At 42.5% G+C, this 23,992-nt stretch overlaps 2 protein-coding genes across 3 annotated transcripts in view; one reads left to right on the forward strand and one right to left on the reverse strand.

The window, feature by feature from the left end:
- Positions 1-15,638, reverse strand: part of LOC109908773 (acyl-CoA dehydrogenase family member 11) — a 57,264-nt gene extending 41,626 nt beyond the window's left edge. Inside the window, exons 1-13 of the mRNA XM_031796246.1 lie at positions 15,204-15,638; positions 15,000-15,099; positions 11,051-11,176; positions 10,715-10,876; positions 10,426-10,590; positions 10,111-10,252; positions 9,792-9,913; positions 7,774-7,880; positions 7,552-7,666; positions 7,074-7,151; positions 6,683-6,821; positions 6,034-6,141; positions 2,157-2,255 (exon numbers count right to left, since the gene is read on the reverse strand). Of these exons, the coding sequence (XP_031652106.1) occupies positions 2,157-2,255; positions 6,034-6,141; positions 6,683-6,821; positions 7,074-7,151; positions 7,552-7,666; positions 7,774-7,880; positions 9,792-9,913; positions 10,111-10,252; positions 10,426-10,590; positions 10,715-10,876; positions 11,051-11,176; positions 15,000-15,099; positions 15,204-15,331 (1,591 nt within the window). The 5' untranslated portion in view covers positions 15,332-15,638. The remainder of the gene's footprint in view (positions 1-2,156; positions 2,256-6,033; positions 6,142-6,682; positions 6,822-7,073; positions 7,152-7,551; positions 7,667-7,773; positions 7,881-9,791; positions 9,914-10,110; positions 10,253-10,425; positions 10,591-10,714; positions 10,877-11,050; positions 11,177-14,999; positions 15,100-15,203) is intronic.
- On the forward strand, positions 14,892-20,916 carry LOC109908774 (ubiquitin-like modifier-activating enzyme 5). Of its 2 annotated transcripts, XM_020507465.2 has the most exons (13): positions 14,892-15,193; positions 15,804-15,986; positions 16,140-16,185; positions 16,507-16,596; positions 16,737-16,846; positions 17,082-17,168; positions 17,533-17,617; positions 17,722-17,826; positions 18,424-18,551; positions 18,795-18,930; positions 19,061-19,139; positions 19,235-19,341; positions 19,754-20,916. In XM_020507465.2, the coding sequence occupies exons 2-13, from the start codon at positions 15,808-15,810 to the stop codon at positions 19,835-19,837; spliced, it is 1,236 nt and encodes a 411-aa protein (XP_020363054.1). In that variant the 5' UTR covers positions 14,892-15,193; positions 15,804-15,807; the 3' UTR covers positions 19,838-20,916. The 2 variants fall into 2 exon arrangements, with proteins under 2 accessions (XP_020363054.1, XP_020363053.1); XM_020507464.2 differs by lacking the exon at positions 14,892-15,193 and having other exon boundaries at positions 15,567-15,986.
- Positions 20,917-23,992: the final 3,076 nt, after the last annotated feature.

Raw genomic sequence — 23,992 nt, forward strand, 5'->3', positions numbered from 1 at the left:
CAAGCTTGGCACACCTGTTTTTGGGGAGTTTCTCCCAATCTTCTCTGCAGATCCTCTCAAGCTCTGTCAGGTTGGATGGGGAGTTTTGCAGCACAGCTATTTTCAGGTCTCTCCAGAGATGTTCGATTCCGGGCTCTGGCTGGGCCACTCAAGGACATTGAGACTTCCTGAGCAATCTGGAGCAGGTTTTCATCAAGGATCTCTCTGAACTTTTCCCCATTCATCTTTGCCTCGATCCTGACTAGTCTCCCAGTCCCTTGCCACTGAAAAACATCCCCACAGCATGATGCTGCCACCACCATGCTTCACCGTAGGAATGGTGCCAGGTTTCCTCCAAACGTGACACTTGGCATTCAGGCCAAAGAGTTCAGTCTTGGTTTCATCAGAGCAGAGAATCTTGTTTCTCATGGTTTGAGAGTCCTTTAGGTGCCTTTTGGCAAAGTCCAAGTGGGCTGTCATGTGCCTTTTACTGAGGAGTGGCTTCCTTCTGGCCACTCTACCATAAATACCTGATTGGTGGAGTGCTGCAGAGATGGTTGTCCTTCTGGAAGGTTCTTCCATCTCCACAGAGGAGATGGAGCTCTGTCAGAGTGACCATCGGGTTCTTGGTCACCACCCAGATCTAGGAAGAGTCTTGGTGGTTCCAAACTTCTTCCATTTGAGAATGATGGATGCCATTGTGTTCTTGGGGACCTTCAATGCTGCAGAAATTTTTTGGTAACCTTCCCCAGATCTGTGCTTTGATACATGCCTGTCTCGGAACTCTGACATGCACTGTCAACTGTGGGACCTGATATAGACAGGTGTGTGCCTTTCCAAATCATGTCCAATCAATTGAATTTACCACAGGTGGGCTCCATTCAAGTTGTAGAAACATCTCAAGGATGATCAATGGAAACAGGATGCACCTGAGCTCAATTTCGAGTTTCATAGCAAAGGGGCTGAATACTTATGTAGATAAGGAATTTACGTTTTAAAATGTTTAATACATCTGCAAACATTTCTAAAAACCTGTTTTGGCTTTGTCATTATGGGGTATTGTGTAGATTGCTGAGAATTTTTTTTTTTTAAATAAACTTTTAAATAAGGTTGTAACATCAAAATGTGGAAAAGTCTAAGTGTCTGAATACTTTCCGAAGGCATTTAACAAGGCACACCTGTTAATTGAAATGCATTCCAGGTGACTACCTCATGAAGATGGTTGAGAGAATGCCAAGAGTGTGCAAAGCTGTCGTCAAGGCAAAGGGTGGCTACTTTGAAGAATCTCAAATATAAAGTATATTTTGATTTGTTTCATACTTTTTTTGGTTACTACATAATTCCATGTGTGTTATTTCCTAGTTTTGATGTGTTCAATATCATTCTACAATGTAGAAAATAGTAAAGATAAAGAAAACCCCTTGAATGAGTAGGTGTGTCAACTTTTGACTGGTACAATTTTTTGTTTGTATCATTGTTGGCCATAAAAGATTAGCTCCAATTGATTTTAAATGTTGGAAATCCGCTCAAGAGAAAAATCGTCCCCCCGGCTGAATCTAGTTGATGATCCCTGGCTTATAGGGTGGAGATACTGTTTGGCCGGTGAGTAACTGGTATCTGCATCTTTGTCAAAGATCCCACAAATAAACCTTTTCATTCACTATATAAAAACTGAGTCAATATAAGAAATAAACAGTCACACAATCCTTAAAATTGCCTTTAAAAGCACAGACTCACACGTCACAATGTTTAACATGGTCCGTTCAGTGTTTGTTTGTCTTGGTTCCATGAATAAGTTCTGTAAGCCATGTGTGGCTGAGAGGATAAAATGTTTACCTCATTAGTGTGTGAGAGATGAAAAGAAGCGCTGCTTTTGGGTAGTAACTGCTCTCAGGCAGTTAGAGCATTGTTCAAATAGCACGGGAGGAGTCACAATTAAGCTTAAACACTTTAGGCCTTTCTGCTTCGGTGGCATGCAAACAGAGAGAGAGAGAGAGAGAAATGGAGAGAGAGCCCTTCAATATTTATTCATTCGCGACTCATTTAAGAGTGTCAACGGTCTATTTTGGAGTAATTGAACAATGAATAGGCTTCCCTGCTTACCCAGTCTCCAGCTGGAATTATAAATCAAACCGGAATTCAAAAAGGTGAGTGAGACAACAAGTAGGTTTACGCACCACTGCTCCACCACTTCCTTCCGTGGACGACGTAATGGTCTTGGTCCCTCTGAAGGGTACACTCCATGTTGGTGGCGTCACTGGAGGCCACATCAGGCTCTGTTGACAGGGTAAAACGGCAGAGCTAAAATTGTGTGGGAGTTATTGGTACAGTACATGTTTTTTTTTACCGACTATGTCAACTTTGGGGCTGTAGCTGCACCGCAAACAGGAAAAGCATGGCAATGTGTGGGTTAACCCTTTTCTTAAGTCTTGTGGACAGGAAACGCACCCACCCAGACAGAGATCACTGGGTAGTGTTTAACACAGCAGGAGACACTACCTCTCTGTGTACGCGTGTGTGTGAACCGCTCTTTAATTAGTCCAAACACTGATCCACTCTAGAGTGAAGGTTTCTCTATGCACAGTAAATTCCCAGGAACGTGTACACAGAGTGTACACAGGAGTGGGAGGCTCATCCGAAATCAACCAGACCGATGACGCACACAAACACCTCGGAAACAACATCTGTGTTTGCAGGAACACAAGGGAACCTAACGCCCACTATCGTCCCTTCTGACATCATTACATTACTATTGATGTGTTCCAAATGGCACACTATTCCCCACTTAGTGCACTATTTTTGACCAGAGCTCTAACATAGCCCTAGGGACCCTGGTCAAAAGTAGTGCACAATATAGAAAATAGGGTGCCATTTGCGATGCATACAATTTCTCTGTAATGGGTAACAAACAGAGGGGGATGGCTCATTCTCAACATTCTGACTCATGGTGTGGTCCCACAGGCCTGGCTCAGAGTGTTCAGTGTCTTTATGGAGATAGCTCTACTCAGAGCCTGTACCTGCTGGGATGAATATACAACCTCCTCTCCCCTCAGGTGGGGTCGTCTGAGTGGAGGCAGCACCCCCACAAGCATGCTAACAGGGTTATTACACTCGTAGAAGAGATAGGGTTCTACCAAGAACCGTTTCAATCAGAATAACCCTTTTTGGAAGACAAGGGTTCTTTATAAGGCAAAGGGTTCTACCTAGAACCTTTAACATCCTAAGAACCATTTTTGTAAGAAAGGGTTCTTTGATGATTCTTTGGCAGGCAAGAAGGGTTCTACATAGAGCCATAAATAATATTTCCCAGCATGCTTTATTGCAGTGAGATGTTCAGAATAGTTTGTTTTAGTGTAATATGTGTTTTTGCATGTACATTGATTGTTTAATACATTTTATGCTACAGAAAGATAAAGAGCATACAGTTTTCTAAACTAATCCAATCTGTTGGATTTATTGCACCCGTTACTGAGATGGTTGTTCCAGTTTAGATGATTGAGGTAGTCTCAGTATTCAATCTTCCCTACCCTGGCAGTCATTCTGAATGCAGGTTATGGGTGATTAACAATTTCACTTATTGGATAACCTAACTCTGTCTGGATTCCCAAAAGGAACTACACATGCTTTGCCAGCCAGAATAATGCCACTTGCAGGCCTGATGTGGCCTGTGAACCAGGATATTCCTAACACGGAACCAAAAACCTCGTGCGCCATCGTGCATACATTTACTTTGTCCCCCCCCCACGCCAAACGTGATCACGACACGCATGTTAAAATATCAAAACAAACCAATTATATTAATTTGGGGACAGGTCGAAAAGCATTAAACATTTATGAAAAATTTAGCTAGCTAGCTTGAACTTGCTAGCTAATTTGTCCTATTTACCTGAAATGCACAAGGTCCTCTATTCCACCAATTAATCCACATGCAAAACGGTCAACCGATTAGTTTCTAGTCATCTCTCATCCTTCCGGGCTTTTTATTCTCTTGACTTTATATTGCGATTTGGCAACTTTCCTAAATTAGGTGCATTACCGCCACTGACCTCGTTCGTCTTCAGTCACCCACGTGGATATAACAAATGAGGAGATGGCACGTGGATACCTGCTTCTATAAACCAATGAGGAGATGGGAGAGGCAGGACTTGCGGCGCGATCTGCGTCAGAAATATAACTGAATTCTATTTTTAGCCCTTATACCCTGACTACACCGCTCGCGTCATGTGTGCGAGCGTTGCAAAATAAATTAAGGAATCTATGTTATTCAATTATTGCACCCACACTGCTCGCGCACGTCAACGAGCATCTGCGTTGCCACGGGCTAAATAGAAGTCATTCCTATTTCTTTTGTTTACCCATTTTTTTTCTCCCCAATTTCATGGTATCCAATTGGTTGTAATTACAGTCTTGTAATACAGTCTTGCTTCTTGACACAATGCCCATCCAACCCGGAAGCCAGCCGCACGAATGTGTCAGAGGAAACACCGTACACCTGGCGACCTGGTCAACATGCACTGCGCCCGGCCCGCCACAGGAGTCGCTAGTGCGTGATGAGACAAGGATATCCCTGCGGGCCAAACCCTCCCTAACCCGGACGACGCAGGGCCAATGGTGCGCCGCACCATGGGCCTCCCGGTCGCGGCCGTCTGCGACAGAGCCTGGACTCGAAACCCAGAATCTCTGGTGGCACAGCTAGCACTGTGATGCAGTGCCTTAGAACACTGTGCCACCCAGGAGGCCGTCATTCCTATTTATGACGCAGATCGCACTGCAAGTCCTGCCTCTCCCATCTCCTCATTGGTTTATAGAAGCAGGTACCCACGTGTCATCTCCTCATTGGTTATACCCCTCGTGGGGGATTTGAAAGACAAACTTTGTTGCCGGTCATCGTGGTAATACTATGAAAGACCTTGTGCATTTCAGGCAAAATAACAACTCAATGTTTATATCCCAGGACAAATTAGCTAGCAACAGCAAGCTAGCTAAATAGGACAAATTAGCTAGCAAAAGTGCAAGCAAGCTAGCTAAATTGCTATACATATTTAATTATTTTCGACTTGTCCCCAAATTAATATAATTGGTTCAGAGTTTGTTTTGATATTTTAACCTGAGTGTCGTGATCACGTTTGGTGTGGGGGACAAAATAAATGTATGCACGAGCGCAGCCGGTTTGGGTTCCGTGTTAGCAACGCAACACTCGTGAGCAGAGTGGGTGCAATAATTGAATAATATGGATTTCTAAATGTATTTTACAGGCTGTACTCAGCCTGTAACACCACTGTGTTGAGGTATAACTAGACCCTCAAAGAAAGATCTTATGATATATGTAATGTACTGTCTGAAATAACAAAATGTTAAAGCCTAATAAGGCTGATGGAACTGCTCATAATAGAGGGTTCTAGGAAGAACCATCCAAAGATAAAAGGGTTCTCGGTAGAACCCTTCATAGGCGGTTCTAGGAAGAACATTTAGATGATAAAATGGTTCTTGGTAGAACCATTTATAGAGGGTTTTAGGCAGAACCCTTCATAGAGGGTTCTAGGTAGAACCATATACAGGGAGTTATTTGAAGAACCCTACATAGAGGGTTCACCCCAGCACCAAAAAGGGTTCCCCTGTGGGGACTAACTGAAGAACCGTGTACGGTTCTACTCAGCACCTTTTTTCTTCTTCTAATAGTGTACTTTCCAAAGGGTCATGTGTGGTGAACGTACTGACACAAAATGGCTGCCTTTTAAGCATGTCACTAGTCTATTTTTGAGTAAGAGAGCTTTCCTAGCCTCCTGTCGAAATTATAAATCAAAACGTAATTAAAAAGGAGGAGCGAATTCATTTAAGAGTGCATATTTGTGGCACAAGGGCTGAGTTATCACCATATAATGTTTGGCGACCTTTACTAACTTTATTAATGCGATCCATCACGTCATATCGTCTTGGGCTACGTGAACTGACACGACTAGGAGGAAGTGGAGCCGTATATAGAGATACATGAATAAACAGCAGGGATATAGTGTAGCCATATATTAAAGCATGGCCCTGGGCCTGAGGGCGTACCTGTCATACAGAAGCAGGAGCGGATCTGTCCACTGAGCAGGGGCTGGAGCCACTCTCTTTTCTGCTCCTCAGTACCAAACATGTGGAGGACCTCCATGTTGCCCGTGTCTGTAGGGGCAAACACAACCATAGATCTAGGAATTATCCAATGACACCATCACATCAATGCAACCTAATTATAAATTATAATCTTTTGTATTCATTAAAGAACACTCATTTCATACCTTGATTACATTGAGACACGATCACACACTGTATGCCTCTTTTTAAAAATTATTCATAGGAATACTTGGGAACAGATTTCCTAACTTAAACACATTTTTTTTCTTCTCAATTCCTGGTGATTTTGCAGTCCGATAATGTTATAACTCATCATGACTTAATTTATGACATAATAATTACGTAAATATGAAACGTGAATACAAGCATGATTCGCTACACTCGCATTAACATCTGCTAACCATGTGTATGTGACAAATAAAATTTGATTTGATTTGATTCACATCATTAGATAAGATACATCTATTAATCATGAATGGCTCCGAACATCATCTACCTGGTTGTGCATCAGCAAAGAACTTGGTCCTAAACTTAGCACACTATCAGACAGTAACTTCAACAGGCTTAATCAGTGGTGACCATGCCTTACCAGGGGCCTGGCAGTTGAAGAGGTCGGGGGCGTAGAGGCATCGTCCCGTTTCCTCTGCGATGTGGGCGTAGTCTAGCTGACTGAGACCGCTTACTGCCGGCAGGAAGAGGTTCCAAAGCCCCGCCTCTCTGGCCTTCGCCTAGGGGGACGACGACATCTTAAATGACCTCTGAACTCAAACACCGCTCTAGGGTGGAGTTTCCCCGTTGGTACAGATTAGAATCAGCTTCCCCTCCCCCAATCCTAACCTTAAGCATTAATGGGGGTAAATGCTAAACTGACCCAAGATTAATGTCTAGGGGCAAATTCACCTTATTCCTCAAACACTCTACAAGAGCTGACCATCAAAAAACACCAACATCACCCCCCCCCCCACCATGTCCTTCCTTACCTTCAAATCCTCTATCACCTGGGGGGGGTGCCATCTCTGGGGCGAGTGGGCGTGTTTAGAGTAGTACTCTGATACTTCCTGGGGAACAAAACAGTCAGTCATCCACTGGTGAATATACAAAGCGTGGACTAATTCAGGAGGTTGCAACTTCACAATAAAGTACATTTCAGACAGAAATGTATAATGCCCACAGAAGAGACCGACTCAATGAGGATATGGAATCCTCAGCTCTTCTACAAGCGCTTGTCTTGTATCCTATGTTGTTTCCATTTAATACGTCCCAGATGCTCTTTATGAGGCATGTGACAGAATGAACAATTTTGTCTCTTTGTTGACGGATGTAAGTGTGAGTGCACTTAGCTTGCTCCCTCCAGCACTCTCTGTACCTCATTACCCTGACCGCCACTCTGACTCATACAGTGCTCTGTAATTCCTCCTTCTGTCTTCTCTGCTCTTGACCCCTGACCTTTCAACTGACCTGCTGAGCAGGAAGCACGTGTTGTTTCATGAACTCTGTGACCTGCTGGTGGACAGCCTGGCCTTTAGCAGTCTGGAGGAACAGTCTGGCATCAGCAGGGCCCGACCTGGAGGGGCTACAAACAGCCAGACACGCACAAACATACCATTTCACACCATAATACATACAGGCGCTAGTATGAGATGTTAGACTGTAGTTTTAGTATCATGTCAACCAACATACTTCTCTGCAATCTGCAGCCCAACCTGGGCCAACGGCTCCACACTCTGGCCAAACTGGGCAGCATTGGGAGCACTGGCATTGCCCAGGAGGTGGCGCGCATAGATCCCCTATAACAGAGAAAGAGAGAGAGGGGGGGGGGGGGAAGGGGTTACAGACATACACACAGACACACAGAGACCAGATCTTCTGTGAGCAGAGACAGTCTAGAGAAATATCTCAGTCCTAGGAAGTCCTCTATCAGTAAGATAGTATTATCAGCAAGAAAGAGGCAAAATGGTGTCAAAGACAGATGAAAGCTGATTGATGAAAAATAATGATTTGTATAGATCATAACACAGGAGTCTGCTTTGGTTTGCCGTGTTCAGGTACAGAATAAAGATAATGAAAGCAGATAAGACAAAGTGTGTGTGTGCGTCTTGATGAGATAGATGAGAATGTGGACCTGGGAATAGTTTGAGCTCATTAGCTGCCTCTTCAGCCAAACAGTGCCAAAGAGATGACAAGTTGAGAGATACAGAGAGAGAGAGCATCAAAAAACAACTACTGTGTGTGTGTGTGTGTGTGTGTGTGTGTGTGTGTGTGTGTGTGTGTGTGTGTGTGTGTGTGTGTGTGTGCACATATGCGTGTTCCTTCATTTACACCAGTCCATCTGGCATTTCAATGGCCATCATGTGCCATCAGTGAAAAGGTGCATCCTATCCAGTGGTGTAAAGTACTTAAGTAAAAATACTTTCAAGTACTAATAAGTCGTTTTGGGGGGGTATCTGTACTTTACTATTTATATTTTTGACCATTTTTACTTCACCAGATTCCTAAAGAAAATAATGTACTTTTTACTCCATACATTTCCCTGACACCCAAAAGTACTCATTACATGTTGAATGCTTAGCAGGACAGGAAAATTGACAAATTCACACACATTTCCAGAGAACATCCCTGGTCATCCCTACTGCCTCTGATCTGGCGGACTCACTAAACACAAATGCTTCATTTGTAGAGATGTCTGATTGTTGGAGTGTGCACTTGGCTATCTATAAATAAAATAAATAAAATAGTGCTGTGTGGTTTGCTTAATATAAAGGAATTTTTAATTATTTCTATTTTTACTTTGATATTTAAGTATATATTAGCAATTACATTTACTTTTGATACTTACAACCTCACCCTAATCGCATCAGTCTACGTTAGCTAAACCGCCCCGTGGAAGGAGACACCGATCCCGAAGAAGTTTTAAGTAACAAGAGAATTTCCCAAGACATAGACATATCTGATATTAGCAGAAAGATTCAATTCCTGTTAATCGAACTGCACTGTCCAATTTACAGTAGCTATTACAGTGAAAACATACCATGCTATTATTTGTGGAGAGTGCGCCATTTTGAATAAACAAAATTAGGCATATTTGGGCGGTCTTGATTCAAAACTTTTAACAGAAATGCATTAGTTCATTGGATCAGTCTAAAACTTTACACATACACTGATGCCATCTACTGGCCAAAATCTAAATTGTGCCTGGGATGGAATAATACATTATGGCCTTTCTCTTGCATTTCAAAGATGATACAAAAAAAATACAAAATAACGTTTTTTTTTCTTCTTTGTATTATCTTTTACCAAATCTATTGTATTATATTCTACTACATTCCTTTCACATTTCCATAAACTTCAAAGTGTTTCCTTTCAAATGGTACCAAGAATATGCATATCCTTGCTTCAGGGCCTGAGCTACAGGCAGTTAGATTTGGGTTAGTCATTTTAGGCGAAAATTGGAGAAAAAAAAGGGGCTAATCTTTAAGAGGTTTTAAGTATATTTAAAACCAAATACTTCTAGACTTTTACTCAAGTAGTATTTTACTGGCTGACTTTCACTTTTACTTGAGTTATTTTATATTTAGGTATCTTTACTTTTATCACCACTGATCTTATATTATCATATTATGTGTGTGTGTGTGTGTGTGTGTGTGTGTGTGTGTGTGTGTGTGTGTGAGAGTGAGAGAAAGAGAGAGTGTGAGCCAAACCTGAGCGATCCCTGCCATCTTAAAGACCGAGAGGGCCAGGTAGAAGTTGAGCTGATGCAGAGAAGATGGGATCTCTCGGCACCGGCAGTAGATGGAGATCAGGTCCTCAGGAGAAGGTATACCTGGCCATTTGGAAATAAATAGAGAAAGTTCATCAATAGCATTACACAGATGAAAATCAAATCAGGCCACATAAAATCCAAGCTGTAGAGAACAGAGTAGGATTACGTTGCGTTCTTGCTTAATGGTTTAAGTTAGGGTTTAGAGCTCGTAAGCTGATCCTAGATCTGTGTCAGATATAAGAGCTCAGAGGTCATACCTTCCACACCCCTCAGGCTGCCCATACAGCTGAGGAGGCTGAGGCCGCTGGGCAAATAGTTGGGCATCAGGAAGTAGGCCAGGTCTGCCATTGGCTGGCCCGTGGTGGAGAGCTCCCAGTCCAACACAGCCACCACACGAGCCTAGAGAGAAAGATAACATTTGTCTATTAGATATGCACACTTCAGTCATCCACTTCCTCTACAACATTAGTCTCATATACAATGAAAAACACTTTAGGAAAAGTGCTATAAAAATGCTAATATGTTTTACAGTATTATTACTGTTTAATGTAAGCTTCAAGCCATGTTTCAACCTCAGTAGGATGGAAAATCAGGTTGTCCACTCGAAAGTCCCCATGGACAAGGGCCACTTCATTGTCATTGGTGGGCAGGTTGCTCAACAGCCAATCAGAGAGCTTATCCATAACGGGAATTTCTTTGTGGGCAGCTGCTCTGTATTGCTTTGTCCAGGTAGACACCTTTTGGGTAATAAACGGTCAAAGTGAAAATGATATTTTAAGACCAAAGTGGGATGCAAATGGGAATAGAAAGGGGGTGGAATGAAAATGGAACGGGAATAAGTAGAGGATATCTATCTTCTACCTGTCTCTTGCAGTAGCCAGGCCCTCTCCCGTACCCCTCTAGGTCCAAGGAGGTTAGGTCCAGGGAGTGAAGACGGGCCAGAACCTCCACTGCAGACACATACAAGGCTGCCCTCTCCGCTGCACTCACCCCTGGGAGCCTCAGGTCCTGGAATATACGCCCCTACACCACAGAGAGGGGAACACAATGATATCTGACCAAACGATATACAAAACGTAATACCGCGCTCATCAACCAGACATAACAGAGGGAGAGTTTGTGTGTAACTCCTACTACAGCTCAACGGTGCATTTTAAAGGCTCACACAAGTTTGTGCACTGTGCAGCATTGACCGACCTGTACATGCTCCATCAGGTAGAATTCGGTTCCGATCACCTCTGCGTCAGTGCAGTGTAGCAGTGGCTGGGGTACTGGGAACCCAGCAGAGAACAGGGCCTTCTGCACTCGATACTCCCTGTCCACCTCACACACAGAAAACAGAATATGTGATCCCACAGCCCAACGGGGGGGTTTTGCAGAAATGCCTTCTTGAACATGTGAACTTTCATGTGCCTTAATTGCAAACTTGTATGGGATCCGTAAATATCAATACAAATGTTAAATGACGAGCCTAGTTTAGCCAAGGAGACCGCACTGAGCTATAAATAAAATCAAATGTTATTGGTCACAGACACATTTAGCAGATGATACAGTACCTTGCGAAAGTATTCGGCCCCCTTGAACTTTGTGACCTTTTGCCACATTTCAGGCTTCAAACATAAAGATATAAAACTGTATTTTTTTGTGAAGAATCAACAACAAATGGGACACAATCATGAAGTGGAACGACATTTATTGGATATTTCAAACTTTTTTAACAAATCAAAAACTGAAAAATTGGGCGTGCAAAATTATTCAGCCCCCTTAAGTTAATACTTTGTAGCGCCACCTTTTGCTGCGATTACAGCTGTAAGTCGCTTGGGGTATGTCTCTATCAGTTTTGCACATCGAGAGACTGAAATTTCTTCCCATTCCTCCTTGCAAAACAGCTCGAACTCAATGAGGTTGGATGGAGAGCATTTGTAAACAGAAGTTTTCAGTTCTTTCCACAGATTCTCGATTGGATTCAGGTCTGGACTTTGACTTGGCCATTCTAACACCTGGATATGTTTATTTTTGAACCATTCCATTGTAGATGTTGCTTTATGTTTTGGATCATTGTCTTGTTGGAAGACAAATCTCCGTCCCAGTCTCAGGTCTTTTGCAGACTCCATCAGGTTTTCTTCAATGGTCCTGTATTTGGCTCCATCCATCTTCCCATCAATTTTAACCATCTTCCCTGTCCCTGCTGAAGAAAAGCAGGCCCAAACCATGATGCTGCCACCACCATGTTTGACAGTGGGGATGGTATGTTCAGGGTGATGAGCTGTGTTGCTTTTACGCCAAACATAACGTTTTGCATTGTTGCCAAAAAGTTCCATTTTGGTTTAATCTGACCAGAGCACCTTCTTCCACATGTTTGGTGTGTCTCCCAGGTGGCTTGTGGCAAACTTTAAACGACACTTTTTATGGATATCTTTAAGAAATGGCTTTCTTCTTGCCACTCTTCCATAAAGGCCAGATTTGTGCAATATACGACTGATTGTTGTCCTATGGACAGAGTCTCCCACCTCAGCTGTAGATCTCTGCAGTTCATCCAGAGTGATCATGGGCCTCTTGGCTGCATCTCTGATCAGTCTTCTCCATGTATGAGCTGAAAGTTTAGAGGGACGGCCAGGTCTTGGTAGATTTGCAGTGGTCTGATACTCCTTCCATTTCAATATTATTGCTTGCACAGTGCTCCTTGGGATGTTTAAAGCTTGGGAAATATTTTTGTATCCAAATCCGGCTTTAAACTTCTTCACAACAGTATCTCGGACCTGCCTGGTGTGTTCCTTGTTCTTCATGATGCTCTCTGCGCTTTTAACGGACCTCTGAGACTATCACAGTGCAGGTGCATTTATACGGAGACTTGATTACACACAGGTGGATTGTAATTATCATCATTAGTCATTTAGGTCAACATTGGATCATTCAGAGATCCTCACTGAACTTCTGGAGAGAGTTTGCTGCACTGAAAGTAAAGGGGCTGAATAATTTTGCACGCCCAATTTTTCAGTTTTTGATTTGTTAAAAAAGTTTGAAATATCCAATAAATGTCGTTCCACTTCATGATTGTGTCCCACTTGTTGTTGATTCTTCACAAAAAAATACAGTTTTATTTCTTTATGTTTGAAGCCTGAAATGCGGCAAAAGGTCGCAAAGTTCAAGGGGGTCGAATACTTTCGCAAGGCACTGTATTTTAAGTGTAGCGAAATGAATTTTTTTTATTTAAAAAATTATGATTATTATTGTATTTTTTTAAATGTAATAACACAAAAAGTTTTGGGCTAATAATGTAAGAAACAATAACACACAAAAAAACACTGCAAAGTTGCTTAGGTGCTAGAAGCAGTGCTGCCATGTCTATATAGGGAGAAAGGCAGGATCCTTCCTGGCTAGCCATGATTGGCTGAGATAAGGGGAGGAGTATACCATGCATTTATAGGAGATGCTGAATGGGGGCGTAAACAAAGTAGAGCTCTCTAGCACATAATCTTTCAAGGACATTTTTTTTTCTCTTACTTGTCTGCTAAGTGGGATAACAAATGTATCAACTTTTAAAGCAGCATACTTTCACATGCATACAGTGTATGATATGCCATTTTGGCACTCTGAAACTAAATGTTTGTACTAAAAAAAAGAAACTGTTGGGATTTTTCGACATAAGCCTTGGTTGGGACGGGCTGCCACAAATGTCAATGCTTCCAAATAAATACAAGTAATGCATACATTACATAATGTACACAATCAAAAGCAATTTGTTGGGGTATTATTACTACATTCTCTAGTCTATCCCAAGCATTGACAAAACTGTAAAAAAAAGAAAACAGCAAAAAAGCTGTAAAAACTAAGATATTTGTCCTCCGAAGAAGAAGGGGGGTGGTGGAGGGGTTCATATTAGTGTATATATATATATATATATATATATATATATATATATATATATATATATATATATTTTTTTTATGTTAATCACTCCAAGGACCCGAGCTATAGACTGTTCTCTCTGCTTCCGCACGGCAAGCAGAACCCGTGCATCAAGTCTGACACCAACAGGCTCCTGAACAGATTCTATCCCCAAGCCATAAAACTGCTAAAATATCTAACAAAATTGCTACATGGACGATCTGCGTTAACCCTTGTATTTACATATTTATTTTGCACTGTCTCCATGCACACTCACAGGACTTTACATATATACGCACACTAACACACATATTTATCCTGATGCCTAGCAGTGGTGTAAAGTACTTAAGTAAAAATACTTTCAAGTACTAATAAGTCTTTTTTTTGGAGTATCTGTACTTTACTATTTATATATTTTTTTACAACTTTTACTTCTACTTCACTACATTCCTAATGAAAATAATAAACTTTTTACTCCATACATTTTCCCTGACACCCAAAAGTACTCGTATTTTGAATGCTTAAAATGGTCCAATTCACACTTATCAAGAGAAGAGAGAGAGAGATCAAGAGATCCCTGGTCATCTCTACTGCCTCTGGTCTGCTTCATTTGTAAATTATGTCTCAGTGTGCCCCTGGCTATACATAAATTTAAAAAAAACAAGAAAATGGTGCCGTCTGGTTTGCTTTATATATGGAATTTGAAATGATTTATACTTTTACTTTCAATACTTAAGTATATTTTAGCAAATCGATTTACTTTTGATACTTAAGTATATTTAAAACCAAATATTTTTTGAATTTTACTGGATGATTTTCACTTTTACTTTAGTCATTTTCTATTAAGGTATCTTCACTTTTACTAAATTATGACAATTGGGTATTTTCTCCACCACTGATGCCTAGTCACCTTACTCCTATCCAGATCTACCTCTACCACTCAAGTAGCCTATCCCTGCACATTGGAAATATGGTCCCTGTATATAGATTCTTACTTTCTCGTGTTTCACTTGTTTTTATTTCTCGTGTGTTTTGTTCTACCTTGTGCTGTTTTTTTTAGTACTACATTGATATTGTGTTGGGTTTAGACCTTGCAAGGCATTTCACTGTACTTGTAACGTTAAACTTTGTCTCCCTCTACCGGAGAGAAATAATACAGCTAAAACAACTAAAACTGTGTCAAAGAGCACAGTGCCTTTTACTACTGTTCTTGCTCATTATTTATCTAATTATTGAGAAGGTTTTGCATCATAACTACCTTGTGAGCCCCTGGCAGAAGCATACCCGGCGGTTTCTTTCTCAGGACATAGCTGTCAGAAGGGGTCTGGATAAGGAAGGTGGGGTTGGATTGTCCAGCACTGGAATGATCAGACACGGAAGGCATGGACAGTGATTCACTCCATTTTACGAAGTATGCTCATTTCTATGGAACTGGAACACTTCAGATAAAAGGTGAGCATACCTGTATTGTCTGACAGTGAACCTGTCGTTGTTGGACACCCCTCGTGTCTTTCCAGACAGATATCGCTGAAGATTGACCGTGTTGAACCTGTGTTGCTCCCGAACAGGAGTTGCTGTTTGGTCTTCCATATTTCAGTGTGGATTAATTATTTGTCAAAGTCATAAAGTTGAACGAATTAGCAAATCTCGTACAATATGGAAAGTCGAATGGTTTCGTTTTGGTCAAAGGAGGTGAGCGTCAGTGTTTTGCAGATCAAACTTTGCGCAGTCCGGCGGTTTTCTGTAAAACGTCGCTACAAAAGAGTGACTGAGCTCATCTCACAGATCGGTAAATGCACAGATTTGCTGATGGCACACACTGACCGATGGTCGAATTTTTAGATGCCGTAGAGATCATGTATTTATAGGACTTTTTTTTTTATACTCAACGCAGCTTGTTTCTACCCGGACTGTATTTACAGAAACTCGGGTTGCCAGCTGATTCGAGCTGTGTAGACGTGTACTAGCCCGTCGCTTGTAGTCTTTATGTGATTGTCAAGGCTTTTCAATCCAGGCATTTTACACTTGAACAACGGAGTAGTGTGGCTTATTCCTTTTATAGAAACATGACCTCAATCGAAGAGCTGAAGCTGCGAGTGAGGGAGCTTGAGAATGAGTTGATCAAGTGTAAGCAAAAGCGATGTACGGCGATGTGTGCCGAGGAAACTGCCGACAACAACCAACCTCATCACAGACCAAGGATCGACAAAATGAGTGCAGAAGTAGTGGATTCAAACCCTTACAGGTATATGTAGCTGTCGAAATCTAACTGCCGCAAATTGAGTAATTTGTGATCATGAATACATAAGAGAGTACATGATGTGGTTGACACCCCAGAAATAAGGGCCACATACCGGCATATGGTGTAAACTGCTTACCTCGCGTTCTTACCTTGCAGTCGTCTGATGGCTTTGAAGCGAATGGGCATTGTTGAAGATTACGAGGTAAGATACAATCGTATGTTATATTGTTATCCGATACACATCGAAGGTTGCACAATGTCCCCAATATTCTGAGGCTTTCTATAAATCCCTATAGGAGGAGTCCTGAAATTATGGAATTTTAAAACCCAACACCGATCTAATATGACAAAAATGGGCATGCGTTTATTTATTTATTTATTTGTGCATGACACAAGTCATTTTTCCAACAATTGTTTACAGACAGACTATTTCGCTTATAATTCAGGTGGTCAGAAGTGTACATACAATTAGTTGACTGCCTTTAAACAGCTTGATAATTCTACAAATTCTACTGTTAAACAGAAAATCAGGACGTTCACTGTAGCTGTGGTGGGTGTTGGAGGAGTTGGAAGTGTGACTGCAGAAATGCTCACAAGATGTGGCATTGGTAAGGTAATACAAACTTCACGTTACTAAATCAACATATCTTTATATCATTCGTTTTCAACCTTTATGTTTCCGATGGACAACGTCCATCAATGCAACATACACCGAGTCATTCTGCCTTGTTGCCATATCATCTCTTTGCACAGCTCATCCTGTTTGACTATGACAAAGTGGAGCTGGCCAATATGAACAGGCTGTTCTTCCAGCCTCACCAGGCCGGCCTCAGCAAAGTAGAGGCAGCTGAACACACACTCAGGTACAGTAGTGACCTGAGGGGCCACGTTCAGTAGGCAAACGTTGTGGAACATTGCCAGAATAAAAATGTCATCAACATAAATCCTCATTCTACATGTCAGAGATGTTGGTCCTGCGTCATATATTTACATCTGAACATTCCACAACATTGTGTCCTGCTAAACGTACCACTGGTCTGATTTATATTATGTAACGTCACGATACGGTGCTTACATGTTTTTACGTTCTGTCAACAGGAATATCAACCCAGATGTGCAGTTTGAGACCCACAACTACAACATCACCACCATGGAACATTTTGCACATTTCATGGATCGCATAAGGTGAGAACTTGTCCTCCCCTATCTCATAAGTTCCGTATAATACTGCTTTTGTGGTAATTTCTGCAGAGCATTTTCAGTATTGAATTGCTCCACTGTGCTTTCCCATACAGCATGACAGTTTTGCCTCTCAGTTCTCTGACTTTCAAGTTGAACAACTAATTGCATTACCGTATGACATTGGATGCTTTACTTTACGTGATGAGGACAACTCTGAAGTAAACACATACAGATCACACCAATAAATCTAGAAGAAGGGGTTGTTTTTGTTCAACTTTCAAGATCTACCATAACACAAATAACTTCTGAAATGTCCACGTGATCGCCACATGGTCATTCTGTTTCTAAGTACTCTGTGTTGTCTCAGTTATGGGGCGCTTCAGGAAGGAAAGGCCGTAGACCTGATTCTGAGTTGTGTGGACAACTTTGAGGCCCGGATGGCCATCAACGCAGTCAGTACTAAAATATATATATTCCTCATTCCCTGACAATAAAACATACAGTATTGAGTTGGTGAAGATCAGATGATGTATGTTGGTCATTTTCTCGTTTCTAGGCGTGTAACGAGCTGGGTCAGATCTGGATGGAGTCGGGTGTCAGTGAGAACGCTGTGTCTGGACACATCCAGCTCATCATCCCGGGGGAGACGGCCTGCTTCGCAGTACGTCACAGCACACACTTAGGATGGGTCCCAAATGGCACCCTTTTCCCTATTTATGTCCAGGGCAAAACAATTGTTTTGACCAGGGCCAATATGGCTCTTGTTAAAAGTAGGGCAATATATAGGAAAAAGGGTACCATTTGCAATATCACTGTTTTACTTAAAGACATGCTCTGGTACTTTGGCGACTACTAAGTCTCTTTTAAACCTTCTGCCTTGGGCTGGATGTGTCGATGTCTAGTTCATATTTTACCTCAATTAGCCACGCAACCCCAGTTTGAAAGCGACTGTTTTTTCAAAGCTTTGCCATTTCTCCCTACACCCCCCCCCCCCCCCCAATTTGACTTCCAGCCAATGAGATTCAGCCCCTCGCCATTTGAGTGACAGCTAGCAAGTATCACACCCAGCAGAGCGAGAGCAATGACGTGGCGCACACATCTGCACATATGTGATGCAGGACTCAATTTTCGGGGACCACTTTTGGCTCATGGGCACTACTTTTAGAACTACCGAAAAGTATACAAAAGTACCGGACAGTCACTTTAATCGAAACGGATGGCACGTTGCAAACACAAGCTTTGATTGTCCCTGTGACAGTGTGCTCCTCCCCTGGTGGTGGCGGCCAACATTGATGAGAAGACCCTGAAGAGGGAGGGGGTGTGTGCTGCCAGCCTACCCACCACCATGGGTGTGGTGGCAGGGATCCTGGTCCAAAACGTCCTCAAGTAAGATCTGGGTTACATTTGTTTGTAAATGGACATGGGTCATATTCATTAGGCCCCACATGGAAGAAAACACTGAAACAGAGGCACTATCGGAACTTGTCCAATAGGCAACGCTTTGTTTTCTGTCGAGAAGCATTTTGCGACGGTGTGGCCTAATGAATACGACCCTGATCATAGCCCAACACAAAGACCCATAACGGGGTTGCCTATGAAAATATCCTAACAGTGATTCATGGTCCTCAGGTACCTGTTGAAGTTTGGCACAGTCAGCCATTACCTGGGCTACAACGCCATGCAGGACTTCTTCCCCACTATGGCCATGAAGGCCAACCCCACATGTGATGACCGCTACTGCAGGAAACAGCAGGACGACTATAAGGTGACTGACCAAGGAGGCCCTTTCCTCCTTTTTCTTTCTCTGTCTCTCTACTTCACCCATCATGACCTGGGGTGTGTACAGGACCGGGTACAGTTGTAATTCAGTGGTGTGCGTGCTTTGTGGTCCACAGAAGAAAGAGGCCGAGCGACCAAAAAAGGTTGTAGAGGAGGTGGTGGAGGAGGAAGTGGTTCACGAGGAGAATGACTGGGGTGAGTGTAGCTGGAGCGTTGATATTGCCTCAATGTATTGTCCATAGTAAGTGATCCTGTCTAGGTACCATTACTGACCTATGTTGCTCTGTCAGGTATTGAGCTGGTGTCGGAGCAGACAGAAGAGGAACTCCATGCGGCTTCAGGCCCCGTCCCCGACCTCCCAGAAGGCATCACTGTGGCCTACACCATCCCTGAGAAGGTCAGTACCATCCAAACCTCATAAAAAAATCCTATGATATTCTTTTAGTTTTTTTGATGAACGCAGACAATGCATAGCCCCTTGAGGGTCATAACGCCTACCACAGGAGATTGGTGGCACCTTAATTGGGGAGCACTGGCTCGCGGTAATGGCTGGAGCAGATTAGGTGGAATAGTATCAAACACATGATTTCCATGCGTTTGATGCCATTCTATGTTTTCTGTTCCGGCCATTATTATGAGCCTCCTGTGATGACTAAGTAGGCAAAGTTTGTTATATAAGCTACTCTGTATGGTACAAGTACAAACAAGCTAAGTCACTATTTCTGGGCCAGTGGAAGTAACCGGTACAACCTCAAGGAGGCATCTCAAGCCAGTTTGAACTAATCATGACCTCTGTCCTCCTTTTCCAGGAGACCGGGGTGTCAGGAGGGGAGACGGTGGAGGAAACAGAACAGAGTCTAGAAGAGCTGATGGCCCAGATGAGAAAGATGTAACCGGGACCAGGAAGACACCTCAACTATCAGACGACCATCATCATCGTCGTGCATCCGCGTATCTCCGCAACATTGCAGTGAACCTACCACCCTTTTTTTTTAAATAACGGAGCATTGACACCGTACAGTATACCCCCTGCAATGGAGCTTTGCATCTCCACGTTCTTAAATCAAGCACGATTTTTCATACCCACTATACGTACTACAGTATCAATACGACTTAGTGCATGTAATTCTGCTCCTTTGACATGAAAGGGAATGCAATGCATGGTTAATGAACTCAAGTGCTGCTGTTTATGATCTTCATATTCCCCAAGGCTGTACATTTACTAGTGTAAACCTGTTCAATATGGAAGCATATAACTGTTGAAATTCAGTTCGAATTTCAGCATCGAAGAGCACAAACTGGACGCTGAAATGTATGTAATTATCTTAAATAAACTTTTGCTTGATGTAATGGACCAGGTACGTACAGATGTAAGCTATGTAATTCATTATGCTTGTTGGCCCGAGAGGAAATACTGTTGTAACACTCAGCGTTGAATAAGTAATTGCTGTTATGGATAGTCTCAGACCAACTATTACTACTGTATGGAATGCTAATTAATTAAATTGTTACTGCATTACATCCTTTCTTCTTCTAAAACATGTTGAATGATGGCGAATGAGGCCTAATGTTTCTCTGCATGACAAACCTGCCTTAAATGTATCTGTTCCATGTCTAGCTCTGGTCCGTAGTGCGATAACGAGTGGCCTCTGCTACATGTTGTGGCGCTATGGGGCGGCAGAGTAGCCTAGTGGTTAGAGCATTGGACTAGTAACCGAAAGGTTGCAAGTTTAAATCCCCGAGCTGTACAAATCTGTCGTTCTGCCCCTGAACAAGGCAGTTAACCCACTGTTCCTAGGCCGTCATTGAAAATAAGAATTTTTTCTTAACTGACTTGCCTAGTCAAAGGTAAAACAAAAATAAATAAATGGACCAGTGCTACTCTCAGCTGTTTAAACTGATATAGCTGAAACTGAACCGACTAACTCTCTGTTTCCACACTTTGTTTCATTAAAGTATTTATTAGCCAGTTGATTATAGTTTATGGTAATCCCTTTAATTTTCTTACACAATGATGTGCGCCATTCAGAGGGTGAATGGGCAAGACAAAATATGTAAGTGCCTTTGATCGGGGTATGGTAGTAGGTGCAAGGCGCACCGGTTTGTGTCAAGAACTGCAACTCTGCTAGGTTTTCAACAACCGCTTCCCGTGTTTATCAAGAATTGTCCACCACCCAAAGCACATCCAGCCAACTTGACACAACTGTGGGAAGCATTGGAGACAACATGGGCCGACACCTTAGAGTAGAGTCCATGCCCCGATGAATTGAGGCGGTTCTGAGGGCAAAATGGCGGGGGGGGGGTTACATCTCAATATTGGGACGGTGTTCTTCATGCTTTGTACACTCAGTGTCAATTCTATTAGCATAATTAGTATGGTATAATCCTGACAGAGAGGATTGTGTTGTCCACAGGAACCTGGAGAAGGTTTTGTACAAGCAGGTTCTGGACGTCAGGGAGTTGTTGAGGGACTGGGCACATTCAAGGTGATCCGGCCAACAGATGTTGACGCATCTCCAGCGAACGAGTCAGGAACATTTTGGCTGCCTTGGAAAACACAGCTTTGTATTTGCCAAGGCAGCAGCTACTCTTCCTGGGGTCCAGCAACATTAAGGCAGTAGTACAATTTTTTAAACATTACAATACATTCACAACATATTAAGTGCCCTCAAACCCCTACTGTACTACCACATATCAACAACAAAATCCATGTGTACCTGTGTCTATACTGCGTATGTTATCGTGTGTTTGTATGCATGTGTCTGTGCCTATGTTTGTGTTGCTTCACAGTCCCGCTGTTCCATAAGGTGTCTTATCTGTTTTTAAAATCTAATTTTACTGCTTGCACGAGTTACTTGATGTGGAATAGAGTTCCATGTAGTCATGGCTTTATGTAGTATTGTGTGCCTCCCATAGTCTGTTCTGGATTTGGGGACTGTGGAGAGACCTCTGGTCTTGTGGGGTATGCATGGGTGTCCGAGCCTTGTGCCAGTAGTTCAAACAGACAGCTTGTGCATTCAACATGTCAATACCTCGCACAAATTCAAGTAGTGATGAAGTTAATCTCTTCTCCACTTTGAGCCAGGAGAGACTGACATACATATTAATGTTAGCTCTCTGTGTACATTCAAGGGCCAGCAGTGCTACCCTTTTCTGAGATAATTGCAATTTTCATAAGTCCCTCTTTGTGAAACTGTACCTACTGACTCTCGGTACACACTTTGTTTCAATAAAATATTTTGTTAGCCAGTAGTCCAGGTGCAACAAATCTATGGCCTGTAGTACCTGCCTTGTTGATAGTGCTGTTAAGAATGCAGAGTAGTGCTTTTTTATGGACAGACTTCTCCCCATCCTAGTAACTGCTGTACCAATATGTTTTGACCATGACAGTTTTCAATACAGGGCAGTTTAGTCTCCTCAACTTGTTCAATTACAGCCTCCCGGTTGGCGCAGTGGTCTAAGGCTGTGCCACCAGAGATTCTGGGTTCGAGCCCAGGCTCTGTCGCAGCCGGCTGCGACCGGGAGGTCCATGGGGCGACGCACAATTGGCCCAGCGTCATCCGGGTTAGGGAGGGTTTGTCTGGCAGGGATATCCTTGTCTCATTGCGCACTAGCGACTCCTGTGGCGGGCCTGGGCACAGTGCACACTGACCAGGTCGCTAGGTGTACGGTGTTTCCTCCGACACATTAGTGCGGCTGGCTTCTGGTTTGGCTTGTGCATTGTGTCAAGAAGCAGTGTGGCTAGGTTGGGTTGTGTTTCGGAGGACACATGGCTCTCGACCTTCGACTCCCCCAAGTCCGTACAGGAGTTGTAGTGATGAGACAAGACTGTAACTACTACCAATTGGGGAGAAAAATGGGTAAAAAGGAATTAATTAATTAAAAACTTGCTCAATTACCACAGACTTCATTACAAGATATGGTTTAGGGTTTAGTGAATAATTTGTCCCATATTTAGGACAAATTTATTCCTAGCCACCCATTCTGAAACTAACTACAGCTCCTTGTTTAGTGTTGCAGTCATTTCAGTCGCTGGGTTGAGTCATCCGCATACAAAGGTTTTACTTATGTCGTTAGTAAAGATTGAAAAAAGCAAGGGGCCTAGACAGCTGACCTGGGGAATTCCTGATCCTACCTGGATATTGTTGGAGAGGCTTCCGTTAAAGAACACCCTCTGTGTTCTGTTAGACAGATAACTCTTTATCCACAATATAGCACATACGTTTTTCCAGCAACAGACTATGATCGATAATGTTAAAAGCCGCACTGAAGTCGAGCAAAAAGTCCCCATAATCTTTTTATCATCAATTTCACTCAGCCATTTGCGTAAGTGCTATGTTTTTTGAATGACCCTCCCTATAAGTGTGCTGAAAGTCTGTTGTCAATTTGTTTACTGTAAAATAACATTGTATCTGGTCAAACACCATTTTTTCCAAAAGTTTCCAAAGGGTTGGTAACAGTCTGATTGGTCGGCTATTTGAGCCATTAAAGGGGCTTTTACTATCTTTAGGTAGAGGAATAACTTTTGCTTCCCTCCAGGCCTGAGGGCACACATTTTCTAGTAGGCTTAAATTGAATAAGGAGTGGCAAAGGAGTGGCAAATAGGAGTGGCAATATCATCCACTGTTATCCTGAGTAATTTTCCATCCAAGTTGTCAGACCCTGGTGGCTTGTCATTGTTGATAGACAACAATAATTCTTTCCACACTTACTTCATGGAATTCAAAATTACAATGCTCGTCTTTCATAATTTGGTCAGATACAGTTGAAGTCGGAAGTTTACATACACTTAGGCTGGAGTCATTCAAACTTTTTTTCAACCACTCCACAAATTTCTTCTCCACAAAACTATAGTCGGTTAGGACATCTATTTTGTGCATGACAAGTCATTTTTCCAACAATTGTTTACAGACAGATTATTTCACTTATAATTCATTGTATCACAATTCCAGTGGGTCAGAAGTTTAAATACACTAAGTTGACTGTGCCTTTGAACAGCTTGGAAAATTCCAGAAAATTATGTCATGGCTTTAGAAGCTTCTGATAGG

This window comes from Oncorhynchus kisutch, linkage group LG18 (genome assembly GCF_002021735.2).
Source record: "Oncorhynchus kisutch isolate 150728-3 linkage group LG18, Okis_V2, whole genome shotgun sequence".
Classification (NCBI taxonomy): Eukaryota; Metazoa; Chordata; class Actinopteri; order Salmoniformes; family Salmonidae; genus Oncorhynchus; species Oncorhynchus kisutch.

Coding starts and splice junctions, on each gene's coding strand:
- LOC109908774 (XM_020507465.2), top strand. CDS start 15,808: ATGACCTCAATCGAAGAGCTGAAGCTGCGAGTGAGGGAGCTTGAGAAT. Junction 16,186..16,506: donor GCATTGTTGAAGATTACGAG/GTAAGATACAAT, acceptor ACTGTTAAACAG/AAAATCAGGACGTTCACTGT. Junction 16,597..16,736: donor CAAGATGTGGCATTGGTAAG/GTAATACAAACT, acceptor CTCTTTGCACAG/CTCATCCTGTTTGACTATGA.